A 15136-nucleotide genomic window follows, 5' to 3' on the forward strand; every position below is an offset into this window, starting at 1 on the left:
ATTTTTAATTTTAAATCTTTTAATATAATTTATCAAAATAAATTTCTTTAACTTATATTAATAATTTTTATGTTTAAATTTAACATATAAATTATAATTATAAAATTATTTAATAAATATTTAATTAAATTATATATTTAAACACACTTTTTAAAAATTATATTTTATGTAAAGATTTAAAATAAAAATAACACGTTATGTATAATGATTAAAATAAAAATCACTAATTTTTGTTATATTACAAGAATGTATTTAATTTTATGAATATATCTTGATGCGGTGGCGTGCGTAGACGGGTCCTCTGAGTGCAGTTGCATCCATCGAAAGCGCAAAAGAATAAAAGGGGTTTCAAAACTCGTCAATTGCTGGACTGCTGCATCTTGGCGTTCGGACAATCAACGATACTCACTCCTACGCCGTCCGATTTAAACCACTCTCTCTCTCTCTCTCTCTCTCTCTCTATGCCGCCACTTCCCACTTCCTTACATTCTGTAACCACAACACGCTGACGCACCCTCTCAATCCCAATTTTCCCCAAACCAAAAAACCCTAACCCTAACTCCCCTCTATCTGCGCATTCGAGGCATATTTATGTACTCTCAAAATCTGATACTCCCTCCTGAAAACCCTAGACCCGCTGCTTTTGCTTCAAAACCGATGAACAATGAGGTCGCAATCGCGCAGAAACCACCCCCTTCGATACTCGTTGGTCGCTTCAAGGCTCTTCTCAAACAACGCGACGACGAACTCAGGGTCTCTCCCAGCGCCCCCGTGCCGCATCCAACCACCGACGAAATCGTGCAGCTCTACGAGTTGCTGTTGTCGGAACTCACTTGCAATTTGAAGCCCATCATCACCGATCTCACCATCATTGCCGAACAGCAGAGGGAGCATGCCAAGGGCATCGCTGATGCCATATGCGCTCGGATTCTTGAGGTCCGTCTCCATTGCCGCAGAAAGTTCTTCTTCTTTTACCCCTCCAGATTTGTAAAATATCATTCGATTCGGATCGACACTACTGTTTTATTTATTTGGGTCAAAATTATCCCTCTTTTGTTCTTTCTACTTTCCGCTTCTTCGAATGTTACAATTTGGGTTCCAAATTCTAATTCTTCGAATTTTGTTTGTTTTTGCTTCTAACATTGAAAGGAGAGAGATGATTTTAGTTCTGCGACCTTTTTTATAATGCTTTTAGCTCTCATGAGAAAAATGAAGGTCCCCAAACACGGAGAGAATAATTGGATTATGCTCAAATTGACCGTTATTGTGGCTGTTATATTAATAGCGTAAAGCAAAAGAAATTAGTTGCTATTGGTCTTTTAAAGAGCAGTAAATAGTACAAATATAACTCACGCATTGTAAAGATTAGGTGCAATTGCGTGCAACATGTTTGAATATTGGATTCAATTTCAGGAAAGTCCAAGGGCATACGAATTGAAATACTGTTTATACTGAAAAGATTCAGGTCTGCCATTAAAGGAAAGTTATTATTTCAGTTTTGCTGAAATGAAATCATGTCTGCAAAAAGAATAAAAAGGTTTACGAATCAAAGAATATTTAATTACACAGGCTTAGGAAAAATTTTCTATAATTTTTTAGAAAGTATCAGATCATGTTAAGTGACATCATTATATACAATATGTATTGTAAAGAGAATAAAAAAAATTTAATGACCAATTTCATTGTAAGATTTTGTTAATGCATAGTAAAAAAAAATGAGTTAATTACTTATTAGAATCTCTCTTGTTCAATTATATGTTGGCTATGCCACTGTTCACATGGGACTTCAATTTTTTGAAGATATCCTTTTGCAGGTTCCTGCAGATCAAAAGCTTCCTTCACTCTATCTTTTGGACAGTATCGTCAAGAATTTTGGTCAGGAATATGTTAGATACTTCGCTTTACGTCTGCCAGAAGTAGGTCAACTAGAGTTGCATTATTGTTTTAATTTTTATCATTTAATTCTGTTACTGAAACTTGCTTCTATTGTCTCTGCAGGTTTTCTCTGAGGCATATAGGCAGGTTCAGCCTAGTTTGCATCCTGCTATGCGCCATCTTTTTGGTACCTGGTCAAAAGTCTTTCCACCTTCTGTCCTACGCAAGATTGAAGCAGAGTTGCAGTTTTCTCAAGGAGTTAATACTCAACCGTCCACCATGAATCCTGTCAGGGCATCTGAATCTCCTCGACCAAGTCATGGCATACATGTTAATCCGAAATACTTGCGTCAGTTGGAGCACTCAACTGTGGATAGTGTAAGCTTTTTGTGATATCTCTGTCTTCCATACTAACTATACCGGGACTAGACTGAGGCTTTATTAGCTGATACCCTAAAGTTGTAATTTTCATTAATTGAATTGTTTGTTGTCTACATGTAAACCTAAATATATAATTTTTGTGGTAAATATCTTTTATCTCTCATGTTAGGATCTCTCTCTGTCCATCACTTTCTGTTTGTGTCTCTGTGTCTTTCCAATAATGGTTCTCCCTTTTCTTTTTGGATAGATTGTTTTCTTCAAACTTTATATTCACTACACCTGGAATTTTGATGTTATGTTTAGCAATGGTGGATGGAGGCATCAATGTAGACATGACCGGTTTCTTTTGATGGGTTGTCAAGGGAAGCTGTGAGAAATGTAATTTTTCACCATTTGCTCAACACCCCCCCCCCCCCCTTCTGTGCTTCAGAGATTTTGACTTGGTCCTAGCACTGTAATCTTTTATTTGTGTTTGTGATGAATTTTTCCCTGGATTTTATGACTAAGTACTAGAATGTTGTTAATGACTAAGTCCTAGCATGGGTGTTTTTCCCCCTGATTTCTCTCTCTAAATTAGTGATCTTGGTTTCTCTGGAGCTGTTGGTGAAAAACCTGGATGACAGATTAAATACTTCCACTGTGTATCCATACAAGAAAGACCAATTTGCATGTTGTTAATGGCAACAATTCTGTTTATCTGTTAGTATGACTGGAAAAACATCAGACAGACATAATTTATCTGATTTTCTCTGTAGTTTCATTATTATTTCATTATCTGGGATATGTATCACTCTGCTAAGTGTATTATTTTCCTTTCCCTTCTCTTGTTATATAGTTTTCCCTTTCATATTTTGTCTGGGGTTAATGAAGTAAGTAATTTTCCATTGATTCTGGGAAGGGATGCTGCTGAATATCAAGAATTCAATGGATTTCTACCCTTTTTTTTGGGGGGGGGTGTGTGGTGGAGAATCTTGCAAATCAATACAGTGGCATAGTGACACATTATTGGTTATATCTTACACAGGTTGGTGGTGAAAAGTTGGATTCATCTGGAAATGCTAGTAATACGAATTTTGGCCTTGTTGCTAGCAAGACGCATCAATTTTTATCCAGCAGCAGCAGGCTTGGATTATCCTTGTCCCCTTCAAGAATTGCACTTGATAGGCCTATGTCTTCATCTATAGATGAATATGCAGCTGACAACTCTGCTGGCAGGATAATTGATAGAGAGTCTCCTCATTCCACTGTTGATTATGGAGTGGCCAAAGCAAATGTAGAGTTGAGTGAATGGCAGCGAAAACAGTACTCTGGTGATGGTCGAAATCGACTTCAAACTTCTACATACAACCTTAATAATGGACATCAGCGTCAAAATCCTAGAGCTTTAATTGATGCATATGGCAGTGATAAAAGCCAAGAAACTTCAAGCAGTAAGCCTTTGTTAGTTGAACGGCTGGATAGAAATGGTATAGACAACAAGGTGTTGTCAACGTCATGGCAGAATACTGAAGAGGAGGAGTTTGACTGGGAAGACATGAGTCCAACATTAATAGACCATAGTAGGAATAACAGTTTCTTGCCTTCAGGAGTTGGTTTCTCCAGGGAAAGGCCTGTTATTGTTGCAACTAATGCAATTTCATTAGAGCAGGATACCAGGAAGGGTTGGTCTAGGGGATCTCATCCTCCTTCTGTAGATGATTCTTCTACTATAGCAGAAGATGCATTTGTCTCCTCTGCTGTATGTTTCCTCACTTCTATATTTTATTCTTTCTGCAGTATATTGCTTTAATATAGTTTATGTATTTCATTTTTGCTTTGTAATGTATATGGTATACCTCTAATCAGATGCCTTTTATGCTTTGGGATCTACTGATAAATTTCTGGTGATGAGGATACCTTTGTTTGGATCGGCCATAGGACATAGGGCCAATCAAATGCATGAAATTGATTCTTACTTGTCTGGCAATTGATCTCTAATGTAGTTTGCAGGTATTCACTAATTTCATATTTTTAACAGTTCACTGCTGCCTTTTAGAATTTAGACATTTTGGTAACCCCAGATGGCCTTTGTGTGTTGCAGCAGTGTGTATGTATTCCTGTTAATCTTTAAGTTTGTTTCTCACCTTTCCATGTCAACATGAATTTATTTTGTTAAGCGATTTAATATAAAATCATTTATGTATCTTCACTTAATAGCTTGAGGTTTTAGTATGGTTGGTTCATGACATGGTTTCAGAGATAACCGAGTGATATAGAACCCAATCTTTGTCACCGAGCATAAGGTAGGTGACCCGTGTGTGTATTGTCCATGCTTTAGGCCCAGGAGCTCTTGTGTGAGGGATGTGTCATAGATGTACTATAAAATCATTTACATTTTTTCACGTACCAGTTTAAACTTTATTAGGGATAGTTTGTCCTGGAACAGTTTATTTTAGTATAATTTAAAAGGAAATAAGACTTGACAATAACTCGCTAATAGAATTGAAAATTTATATATTCTTTTTGCAGTATGGTCGTGCACCCCCGGGTCAAGTATCTGGATTCCAAAATCAAATAAAGCATAGTCTGGGATCAGGTCAACCTCATGATGCTTGGAAGATTTCTCACCATCCGTCTAACTTTAATACTAGGGGGCGAGTAAGGGGTCTTATGATACCTCCTATTGATAACATTCGCAATCAAGATTCAAACCGATATCGGGTTCGACCTGTTGTGTCAAGGATGGTTTCTGGTCTTGTATCTAATGCTGAGGCTCATTCATCAGTTTTGCCTGCATCTTTTGAAATAAGGCCTTCTGTAAATGTGCATGCCACTCGTCCTCCCACCTTAAATCCAATATCTACATTGCAAAAACATGTGAGAAGTCCATTTGAAGCAATAAATACTAGTAACCCTGTTGTGAACCATGTTGTAAATAAATCTTCATTCATGCCTGAACTATCAGTTGACAATGTTGAGAACAAGGGTACAGGTACTTCAACGATGCATCAGTTGCCTAATCAGCTTGCAGGACTGATTACGTCCAAACAGCAAAATCATGGGCAAGTGCCACAACTGCAGTTTTTTCCATCACAGGATCCATCAACCTCACAATTTAATCGTGGAAGTTCTTTGCAAGGACATGGTGCTTCTATAAGTACAGCCATGTCAAATCCATTGCCTGGTATACAATTCCCTTTACGGGTGCCTAATATTGCAAATAACCCTTTACATTTACAGGGTGGAGCTCTTCCACCTTTACCTCCAGGTCGCCCTCCTACTCCATCACAAATGATACCTCATCCAAATGCTAGTCCATTTATGTCAAGCCAACAACCAGCTGTTGGATATACTAATTTAATTAATTCACTTATGTCTCAAGGTGTAATCTCATTGGCTAACCAGCCTGCAATGCAGGTATCTAATAAAATATCTATCATAAGTTCATTTATTTATTTCCCTTTTTTAATTTTGATTTTGCAAGATTTAGTTAAGTATTTGTTTTTTAGGACTCTGTTGGAACTGAGTTCAATCCAGATATTCTGAAGGTTCGTCATGAGTCTGCAGTCAATGCCTTATATGGTGATCTCCCTAGACAGTGCACAACTTGTGGGCTCCGTTTCAAATGCCAAGAGGAACACAGTAGTCATATGGATTGGCATGTGACTAAGAATCGGATGTCTAAAAGTCGTAAACAGAAGCCTTCTCGTAAGTGGTTTGTGAGTGACAGGATGTGGCTTAGTGGTGCAGAGGCATTGGGAACAGAATCAGTTCCAGGTTTTTTGCCTACAGAAACCATAGAAGAGAGTAAAGATCATGAAGAGTTGGCAGTGCCAGCAGAAGAGGACCAGAATACATGTGCATTATGTGGAGAGCCTTTTGATGAGTTTTACAGTGATGAAATGGAGGAATGGATGTATAAGGGAGCTGTCTACCTGTATGCACCAACGGGAACAACAGCAGGCATGGACAGGTCACAGTTAGGCCCCATAATTCACGCTAAATGCAGATCAGAATCTAATATGCACCCCTCTGAAGATCTTGGGCCGGATGAAAGGGTATCTTTTTTTTTTACCGAGTCTAACATCCGCTAAGCATTTGCCCGAGTTTTATTGTCTACCACTTTAGTTTCTTTGTTCCATTTTAATATTCCTTGATCACTATTATTTTGACTAGTATGGTGATTATGGATGTCAGCATTTCTTCCAAGCAGTCTTCAGTAAATATTGTTCCTCTTTTTTTTTTTTTTTTATATATGCAGGGTGCCGATGAAGAGGGTTCTCAAAGAAAACGAATACGAAGTTGACTAAAGTTGACCAGTTTTGTGCACTGTAACTTATGATTTTCCAATAGTGTATCTTCTTACATATTTTTTAAGAGTAGAGTTGAATCTTGCAATACCATGGCCTCTTGTCAAAGTCGTGTACATGTATAGTTGGACTTTTAACATGCATATTTTCATGAAGCCAAAGGTTACATTTTTAACTTACATTATTTCGTCCCCTGCATTTTGTCCCCAAATCAAAAAACTAATATTGGTACATTATTCAGAGTTTGTTAGTTTTGGGATGGGGTGCAGGGTTTTAAACAATGCAGCGAGACGCTATCCGTTGAGTCAGTAGATTACACCACAGTTGCTATTATCTAGCTGGTAATTGAATTGACAATGGCCTTGTGTACTTCTGTTTGTATTTTATAAACAATCATGCATTCATGGATATGAACTGCAGAGATTTGATCTCTATTTTTCTAACTCCAAGCATTATTTGTTAGTCATTTCTTTTCCTTCCCCCTTTCCTTTCCTTTTTTTTTCTCTCTCTCTAAATTGCTGTCATTTTATTTTTTGATGTCGGGTAATAAAAACAGGTGAAAGAAAATGGGTAATTGTTAATAACTTCAATTGTCTGAAAATTTATTTATGAAAAAAAATCATAACCAAGAATTTTTGGTTCGCGTTATTTTAGATGTTTCAAAATAAATTTCAGATGTTACGGAAAGTGTCCGATTCACTTTATTTTAATAATTTATGAAAAAAGATTCCTAATATGTGCTTACTACGATCCAGTAATTATACGCCTAAACATTCATTTAAAGAAATATAGAGAATGTACTTAAACTAAATATTGCTAGTCATGTGAACTATACATCAAAATAGTCAGTCACCCAATTCACACTACATTTTTTCCCATAGAAAGTCCTTATCAAAGATCACCTTCCAACTTATCAGAAAAATAAACAGACTCGCCTTGCCCCTCTGAGAAAATCAAACATGGGTACCTACCAAACTGAAAGCGTCATATACCAGAGTAATCCACGACCCAAATTCTCTCTTGTAACTAAACGTTTAGTTACATTAATTTTGTATTTTAGCTTAAATAAAAATGTAAAATTTTGCTTAACTGAAACTGTCCAGTTCACATATTCACTCATCCATTTGCAGAATATTTATTATTCTAGACCTGAAGTTTATATCACTTATTCTCTTTTAACCTTTACTATCATAGACATTTTACCGTTTGTTTATTTCAAAAGGAAGAAAAAAATGAGAAAAATTCTAATTTAATTTAAAAATTAAGAAAACATTTTTCTATATCAATATTCATATTTTAACCAAATTAAACATATTTTCTTTCTTTTTATATTTTCTTCTTATTTACAAATAATTAAATACTGCACCCTGCACTTTCTCATGATTAGATTCGATTATCAATTAGTACGAAGCTTATACTGTATCCATGATAACATCACGTTTAAGCGGAGATACGGTGCCGATGTTCTGGTTATGCAAAGAATTTGTTTGATATAATAAATATTTTTCATTAAAAAATTATTTAAAATACTTAAAATTAATTTTATAGAACTGGTCCTGTTATTTTTCTTAAAATATTGCACTTTGAATAATTCTAATTTTTATTTGGTTTTTATGTTTATAAATGTTTTTAATTACTCTCTCTATTTTATTTTAGATGTCACTTAATACTAATGTACATATCTTTAAAAAATAATTAATTTTATTATTATAATAATAAAATAATTTAATGTATAAAATACTCTTATTAAAAGTGTTGAAATTATTATAACAATCAGTCGGTAAAAACCTATCTTTAATAAATAAAAATACTATTAAAAATAATTATTTTTAATGTTTTAAAGAAATAAATAATTTAAAATAAATAAAAATGTCTAAATAATATTTAACATGAAATAAAATTTTTTAAATAATAATATATTTTACATTTAAAAAAATAAAATATACTCTTCTTTACTTAATGTTTATTTTATAAAATATTAAAAAAATAATTAAAAATATAACAAAACTCAAGCACGTTTTATTTGGCAAGAACAAGTTCTTACTTCTTAACTAGGTGTACGGTTAGATTCATTTTCAACTCCACCGTACATATTCAATGATTTTACCTTCACGTGGTGTACCTTCACCTGCATTCACTGACCTCTGTCACTGCATTATATCCTTTTTCACTGTATTTGAATTTGTATAAACAAAAAGAAAAAAAAAATATATATATATACAAAAAAAAAAAAATTTTACATAAGTATAAATTTTAAAACTTTTACACTTAATTTAATTTTTATATTTATCTTAAATCTAAAAGAAAAGACAAAAAAAATGAAAGCTCAAAGATAAGAAAAAAGAAAATAATTTGTAAATATTAATCAATAAAAAATAATGTATATATATAACCTATGTAACCTCAAATCAAGAAAGAGAAAAAAAGTAATAACAGAAAATGATACAACTCAGCAGATTCTTAACAAATAATAGCAGAGAAAGAAATAAAATAAGGAAGAAAACAAAATGATAAAATTGTACAATAAAACAGAAAAAGAAAAAATTCTATAGATAAATGAAAAGACTATAAAAATTATTTTTGTGATGAATTGTGTTCTTCTTCTTTTTCTTTTAGCCGTCCACGAGTTAAAGGTTCAAAGATATCATGAAGCTCAAGCTTGGAAAGATTGGAGTAAAACAACTTTGGAGGCAGGGCTTTAGTAAACATATCGGCAAGCTGATGAGAAGATGAAACTGGAAGGAGGTGCATTAGTCTGGAGAAGAGCTTTTCACAAACTACGTGTGACAGTCAATTTCCAAGTGTTTGGTTCGTTCATAAAATACTGGATTTGCAGCGATGTAAAGGGCACTTTGACTATCACAGTATAATGCAACACGCTTAGCATAAGGAACCCATAAGTCTCTAAGTAGATTAAACAATCATTGGAGCTCACATGTGGCTGATGCTAGAGCTCAATATTCATCTTCAGCAGAAGAATGGGAAACAGTAGATTGCTTTTTAGTTTTTTAGTAACCAGTGAGCTTCCAATGAAGAAATAGTAGCCACTCACAGAATGACGAGTATCAACACACGTGGCCCAATCGGCATCACTGAAGCTAAGTAATTGAGATAAAGAATTCCGGCTAAAAAAGAGGCCTTTACTAGGATAACCTTTTAGATAACGGACAACTCTCAAAGCATCCAGATAGTGGGAATGAGTGAAGGCAACCATGAATTGACTAAGTTGTTGGGTTGCACAGGTGATGTCTAGCCGAGTACTGGTGAGATAAATTAGACGACCAACTAAACGTCTATAGGATAGGGGATCATCAAGAGGTTCACTAGAATCATGATGAAGACGCAGCAAGTTGTCCATTAGTGTGGAACATGGTTTAGAACTTTGAAGGCCTGCACTGTGATTAAGTCCAGACAATATTTTCTCTGGCATAAAGAAGTGCCAGAGGATGAATGGACAACTTCAATGCTTAAAAAATATTTTAGTTTACCTACATTCCTGATATGAAAGTTAGATTGCAAAATGTATTTGATATTGTCAATTTCAACAATAGAATTTCCAACTAGAACAATATCATCAACATAAATGATCAAAGCAGTAAAAATGAAACCTATGGCTTTAGTGAAAAGACTGTGATCAGCGTGAGCTTGCTAGTATCCATGAGATAGTAACAAATTAGACAATTTTTTAAACCATTTTCTGCTAGCTTGCTTCAAACCATAAAGTGATCTTTTTAATTTGCAGCATTGAGATGGATGATATCCATCGAGTCCTGGTAGAATAAGCATGTATATGTCCTCATTTAAGTTCCCATAAAGAAAATCATTACTAATATCAAGCTGCTATAGATTCTAGTTGTTGATGGAGGCTACTGCCAGGAGAACTCGAATTGTGCTCATCTTGACCACTAGAGAAAAGATTTCCAGATAATCAATACCTTTGATTTGGGAGTAGGCTTTAGCCACTAATCGCGTCTTGTAACTCTCCACTGAACTATCAGGACGACGCTTAATTTATATACCCACTTACAACCAATTGGCTTCACATTAGGAGAGGTATGGACAATATCCCATGTTTGGTTTTGAACTAAGGCTTGAATCTCGGCTTTCATGGCCTCCTACCAGCAAGGATGTTTAACAGCTTTATGATAGGTGGATGGTTCTTGTTTAGAGGACAGGCTCATGAGAAAGTGAGAGTGGGATGGAGAAATCTAGGAATAATCGACCAAAGCTTGTACAAGATATGAAATCTTTGTAGTTAATTGGTTTGAAGTTGTTGAAGCAGAGAGTGAGGAGCTGGGGTAGGCGTTACACTCATAATCAGGGAGGTAGATGGGACAGTGGTGCGGACGATTGGAGCGGCGAGTTGGTTGGGGTTATGGTACAGATAGGGAAGGCACAGAAAGTGGGTTGATCAGAGTAGGCTGTGAGCTAGGAAAGGAAGGAGAGGAAGAAGATGAGGTGTTGGGTACTATTTCGGAAGGAAGAGATGGGATGATGTTGGGCTGCAGAATTGTGGGGGTGACGTGATCAAGAAAACTTGTGTTAGGGAGATGGTGGTTTTGGAATGGGTTTTGGTTATTGGGTTGTGAACCAGTGGCAATTTTAGCATAAGGAAAAACTAATTCATTGAATAACACATTTCTTGACACAAATATTTCTTTGTTATTTAAATCTGAAATAACATATCCCTTGGTGCCATTTTCAAAACCTAGAAAAATATAACGTCTAGCACGTGCATCAAATTTTTGTTGAGAAGGATGTGTTGAAGTATAACATAAACAACCAAAAACTTTTAACATAGAAAAATCTGGGTTTTGCTTATGTAATAATTTAAAGGGAGTTTGATTATTAATTATGGGGGATGGAATGCGATTTATTAAGTAAAGCACATGTTTTATGGCATATGACCAAAAATGTTTTGGAATTTGGGATTGAAACATAAGGACTTTAGCAACATTAAGGATGTGTTGGTGTTTTCGTTCAACCCGTCCATTTTGTTGGAGAGTATAGACACAACTTGTTTGATGAGAATTTCTTTAGAAGAAAAAAAAAATTTAAAAAAATTTTGGGCCATTATTGGAGCGAATGCATTTAATGGTGGTGTTTAATTGATTTTCAATTAAGGTGACAAAATTATGGATATATGCTCTTACTTCTCCATTAGATTTTAATAAAACTATCCATGTGTAAGGGCTATGATCATCCATAATGGTGAGAAAATATTTATGACCATGAATGGAGGATTGTGAACATGGACCCTAAATATCCATATGAAGTAAATCAAAAATATTAGAAGCTTTATTAATACTTGAGGAATAGGACAATTTTCTTTGTTTAGCTAAGTGACAAATGTCATAATATTCTTCAATATGTATTGAAATAAAAGGAAAACTAGAATGAAGAAAGTTAAGACGTTTTTCGAAAAAGTGACCTAATCTAAAATGCCAAAGGTTGGAGTTGGTGATGGGTGGTGTGGAAAAATTATTGATGATCTCCAAGTATAACTAACATCCTTGTTGATTTCCAAGTAGTACAATCCATTCTTCAGCTTAGCCAAACCAATCATCTTCAATGATTTTATTTCCTGTATTTGACAATGAGATCTAAAGAAAGTTAAGTATATTTGAGAGAAGATAAAACTTTAGAGATGGAAAGAAGATTGAACTTAAAATTTGAGACATAAAGAACATTATGAATAATGAATTGTGATGATATTTGAACAATGTCAGACATGTGAGCAACAACTGTAGAGTCATTAGGTAAATTGATATGCACAGGTTTGATTTTTGAAAATTTTAAAAAATTGTTAAAAGAGCAAGTGATATGGTTTGTTGCTCTGGAGTTAATTATCCAAGGAATATTATTGTGTGTAAGTGACAAAAATAGTAGGATCTGTGTGTGCTTCAGACCAAAAAGTGTGGTGTGGTGGTGGTGCAAAAGGAAAAACGAATACCAAAACTCATATTGGGTGAGGAGTCAGGTGGACAAGTTTTGGACACTTAAGAGAGGTTGGCATGTTTGGGTTGAGTGGTGGTTGTTGCTCGGTTAGTTTCAGGGTTGAGATTTTATTGCTGCAGGAGACCTAGAAGGCTTTGATATTGGGCCTTAGCTAGGTTGAAGCCTAGCTCATTAGATGTGTTATCCTGAGAGGAGAAAGCACGTGTGACTCCTTCATTAGCAGCGCTGTTAACAACAACAGAAGAGAAGTTGTTGTCACGGTTGTTGAAGCGTGGTTGGCCTAGGTATTTTGGGTGTCCAGGAGGGTAGTCATGTTTGCCATAGCAAACATCTATTGTGTGTCCAGTACGACCGCAGTAAGCACATTTTTTGTTGGATCTGAATCGTGTATTTCCTCCTGATGGTCCTTCAGTGGTTATTCCTCTGCGTCCTTTGCCGTAAGATGAATGTGATGCATTGACAAATGCATTTGGTTCATCAATGGTGGTGGTTGAAGAGTGTTGGCATTCCTATTGAATCACCATGGAAAAAACACAATTTATGGATGAAAGTGGGTCCATTAAAAGGGTCTTGGAGAGAATGACTGTGAACTGGTCGTCGAGACCTTTCAGAAACTGGATTATAAAATCCTGTTAGTGGTATAGTTTTGCAGAACAAGTGCAGACTGAGAAAGGGCAAAAATTGTTCAGCTCTTCCCACAAAGACTTTAGAGTTGTATAATAGTCGGAGACCGAATAGGAGCCTTGTTTTAGACCATCGGAGCTCTGCTATACAAAGGAGGTCGCTCTGAGAGAATCATTTTCGAAGGTCCGTCGATACATCTATCGCGGGGTCAAGGAATATAACGCTTTGTGCAGCAATGGGAGGAGACAATGAACTCAACAGTCAAGACATTATGAGAGTGTTACAACACTCTCAAGAAGGATAAATGCAATCTGTGGCTGCTAGTGTAGGAATGGTACCTGTCAAAAAATCCATCTTGTTTTTAGATATTAGAGCCATTCGGATTGAACGGGATTAGGAATGATAGTTGCTGCCATTTAAGGCTGGAGTGACAGAGACAGAGGATAGATTTTCACTAAGGTGAATGTGATATGGACTAGAGGGGTCAAGACAAGGATCATGTGGTTGGAAAGTCTCAGCAGCAGTAGAATTAGAATCAAACATTGCAATAGATGTTGAGGGATTAGTAGAGCTCCAAGGTGAAGCTCTGATACCATAAAAGAAAAGGCAAAAAAAGAGGAATGAAGGCTCAGAGACAAAGAGAAAGAAAATGATTCGTATATATTAATCGAGAAAGAATAGTATATATATACAACCTATGTGACCTCAAATCAAGGAAGAGGACAAAAGGTGATAAGAGAAAATGATACACCTCAGCAGAAAATGATACAACTAAGTATATTTTTAACAAACAACAGCACAGAAAGAAACAAAATAAGAAAAAAAACAAAATGGTAAAGCTGTATAATGAAACAAAAAAAGGAAAAACTCTACAAATAAATGAAAAGATTATGAAAATTATTTTTGTGATGAATTATGCTCTTTTTCTTCTTTTAAAATCTAGCGGCCAATAAAATAATATATATAGAGAGAATATCATATAATATTATATATATATATATATATATATATATATATTATATAATTTTATCACACTTTAATATCATACAAATATTACTATAAAATATTTAAAAAATTTAAAAAAATATTTTATGTGCATAGATCCAAAAAATAAATAATATAATATTAATTTAGAGTTAACAAAATAAACACACTTAATCAAATTGGTTTGAACTTTGAACTCATATCATAAAATATAAATTTAAAATATAAAATAAATTCAGACTTTTTAAACTCAAAATTAGTAAAAGGTAATACAAGATGAACTTATGAAAACTCACTAAAAACCTGAGAGAGTTTTATATGGTTTACATATCACTTTTACGAATTTAATTTTTCTGGAATTGTGGTTTTACTAGCTTTATGTCTATCTCACTTATATTTTATGAATACGTAGATATTCATTTAAATTCACATTTTTTACATCCTACCTCTGTAATTATTGGTCACTCGTATTTTACCATATGTATTTTTTTAATTACGAAATTTATACAATGACAAATAAAATAAAATTGATGAGAATCGTGTTACCAAAATATTTTCTCTCCTCTCTTTCTCTCTCTTTATGGGGTGATGAATTTATAGTGGCCCAACGGCATTCAGCAGTGCAGTTAGCCCCCATGAGCGATAATTCAGCACCTTCATTTCTGCGTTCTTGTGATGGGCAGCAGAACAAGGAAGCGACGAACCTTATTAATTTTCGCCCCTCCAAATCAACCAAGCTATTAATTCTTTCCATCACTTTTAGGCGCATTGCAGGGCTGAGATACGGTGCATTTTCCTTTTCCCTTTACTACTATAAAGGGTGGATCTGTGGCGACTTTAATCATGACATGACCATCGTCAACTTTATTTGGTTTGGTGGCTATGTCAATGGTACAATGATATGATAATCTGATATCATTGTAAATTGTGCAGACTAGAGGAACCACCACCCTATTGCCTACACCTGATCATGAAAAGTTGTATGCATTGTATACGGACACTTCGCCTGCATAACGAAGATCCCA

General features: G+C 34.9%; 2 protein-coding genes across 3 annotated transcripts; one reads left to right on the plus strand and one right to left on the minus strand.

Moving 5' to 3' along the window:
- Positions 1–273: 273 nt before the first annotated feature.
- Positions 274–7008, plus strand: LOC113872376 (polyadenylation and cleavage factor homolog 4). Of its 2 annotated transcripts, none has more exons than XM_027509886.1 (7): positions 274–936; positions 1815–1916; positions 1999–2253; positions 3281–3994; positions 4765–5652; positions 5745–6293; positions 6497–7008. In XM_027509886.1, exons 1-7 carry the CDS (start codon positions 592–594, stop codon positions 6539–6541), a joined length of 2898 nt encoding a protein of 965 aa, XP_027365687.1. In that variant the 5' UTR covers positions 274–591; the 3' UTR covers positions 6542–7008. The 2 variants fall into 2 exon arrangements, with proteins under 2 accessions (XP_027365687.1, XP_027365686.1); XM_027509885.1 differs by having other exon boundaries at positions 336–987; positions 6497–6984.
- A 2484-nt stretch (positions 7009–9492) lies between these two features.
- Positions 9493–9903, minus strand: LOC113871844 (uncharacterized mitochondrial protein AtMg00240-like). Its single transcript, XM_027508938.1, has one exon. It carries the CDS (start codon positions 9901–9903, stop codon positions 9493–9495), a length of 411 nt encoding a protein of 136 aa, XP_027364739.1.
- Positions 9904–15136: the final 5233 nt, after the last annotated feature.

This window comes from Abrus precatorius, unplaced genomic scaffold, assembly GCF_003935025.1.
Source record: "Abrus precatorius isolate BTA unplaced genomic scaffold, Abrus_2018 Scaffold7, whole genome shotgun sequence".
NCBI classification, from domain to species: Eukaryota; Viridiplantae; Streptophyta; class Magnoliopsida; order Fabales; family Fabaceae; genus Abrus; species Abrus precatorius.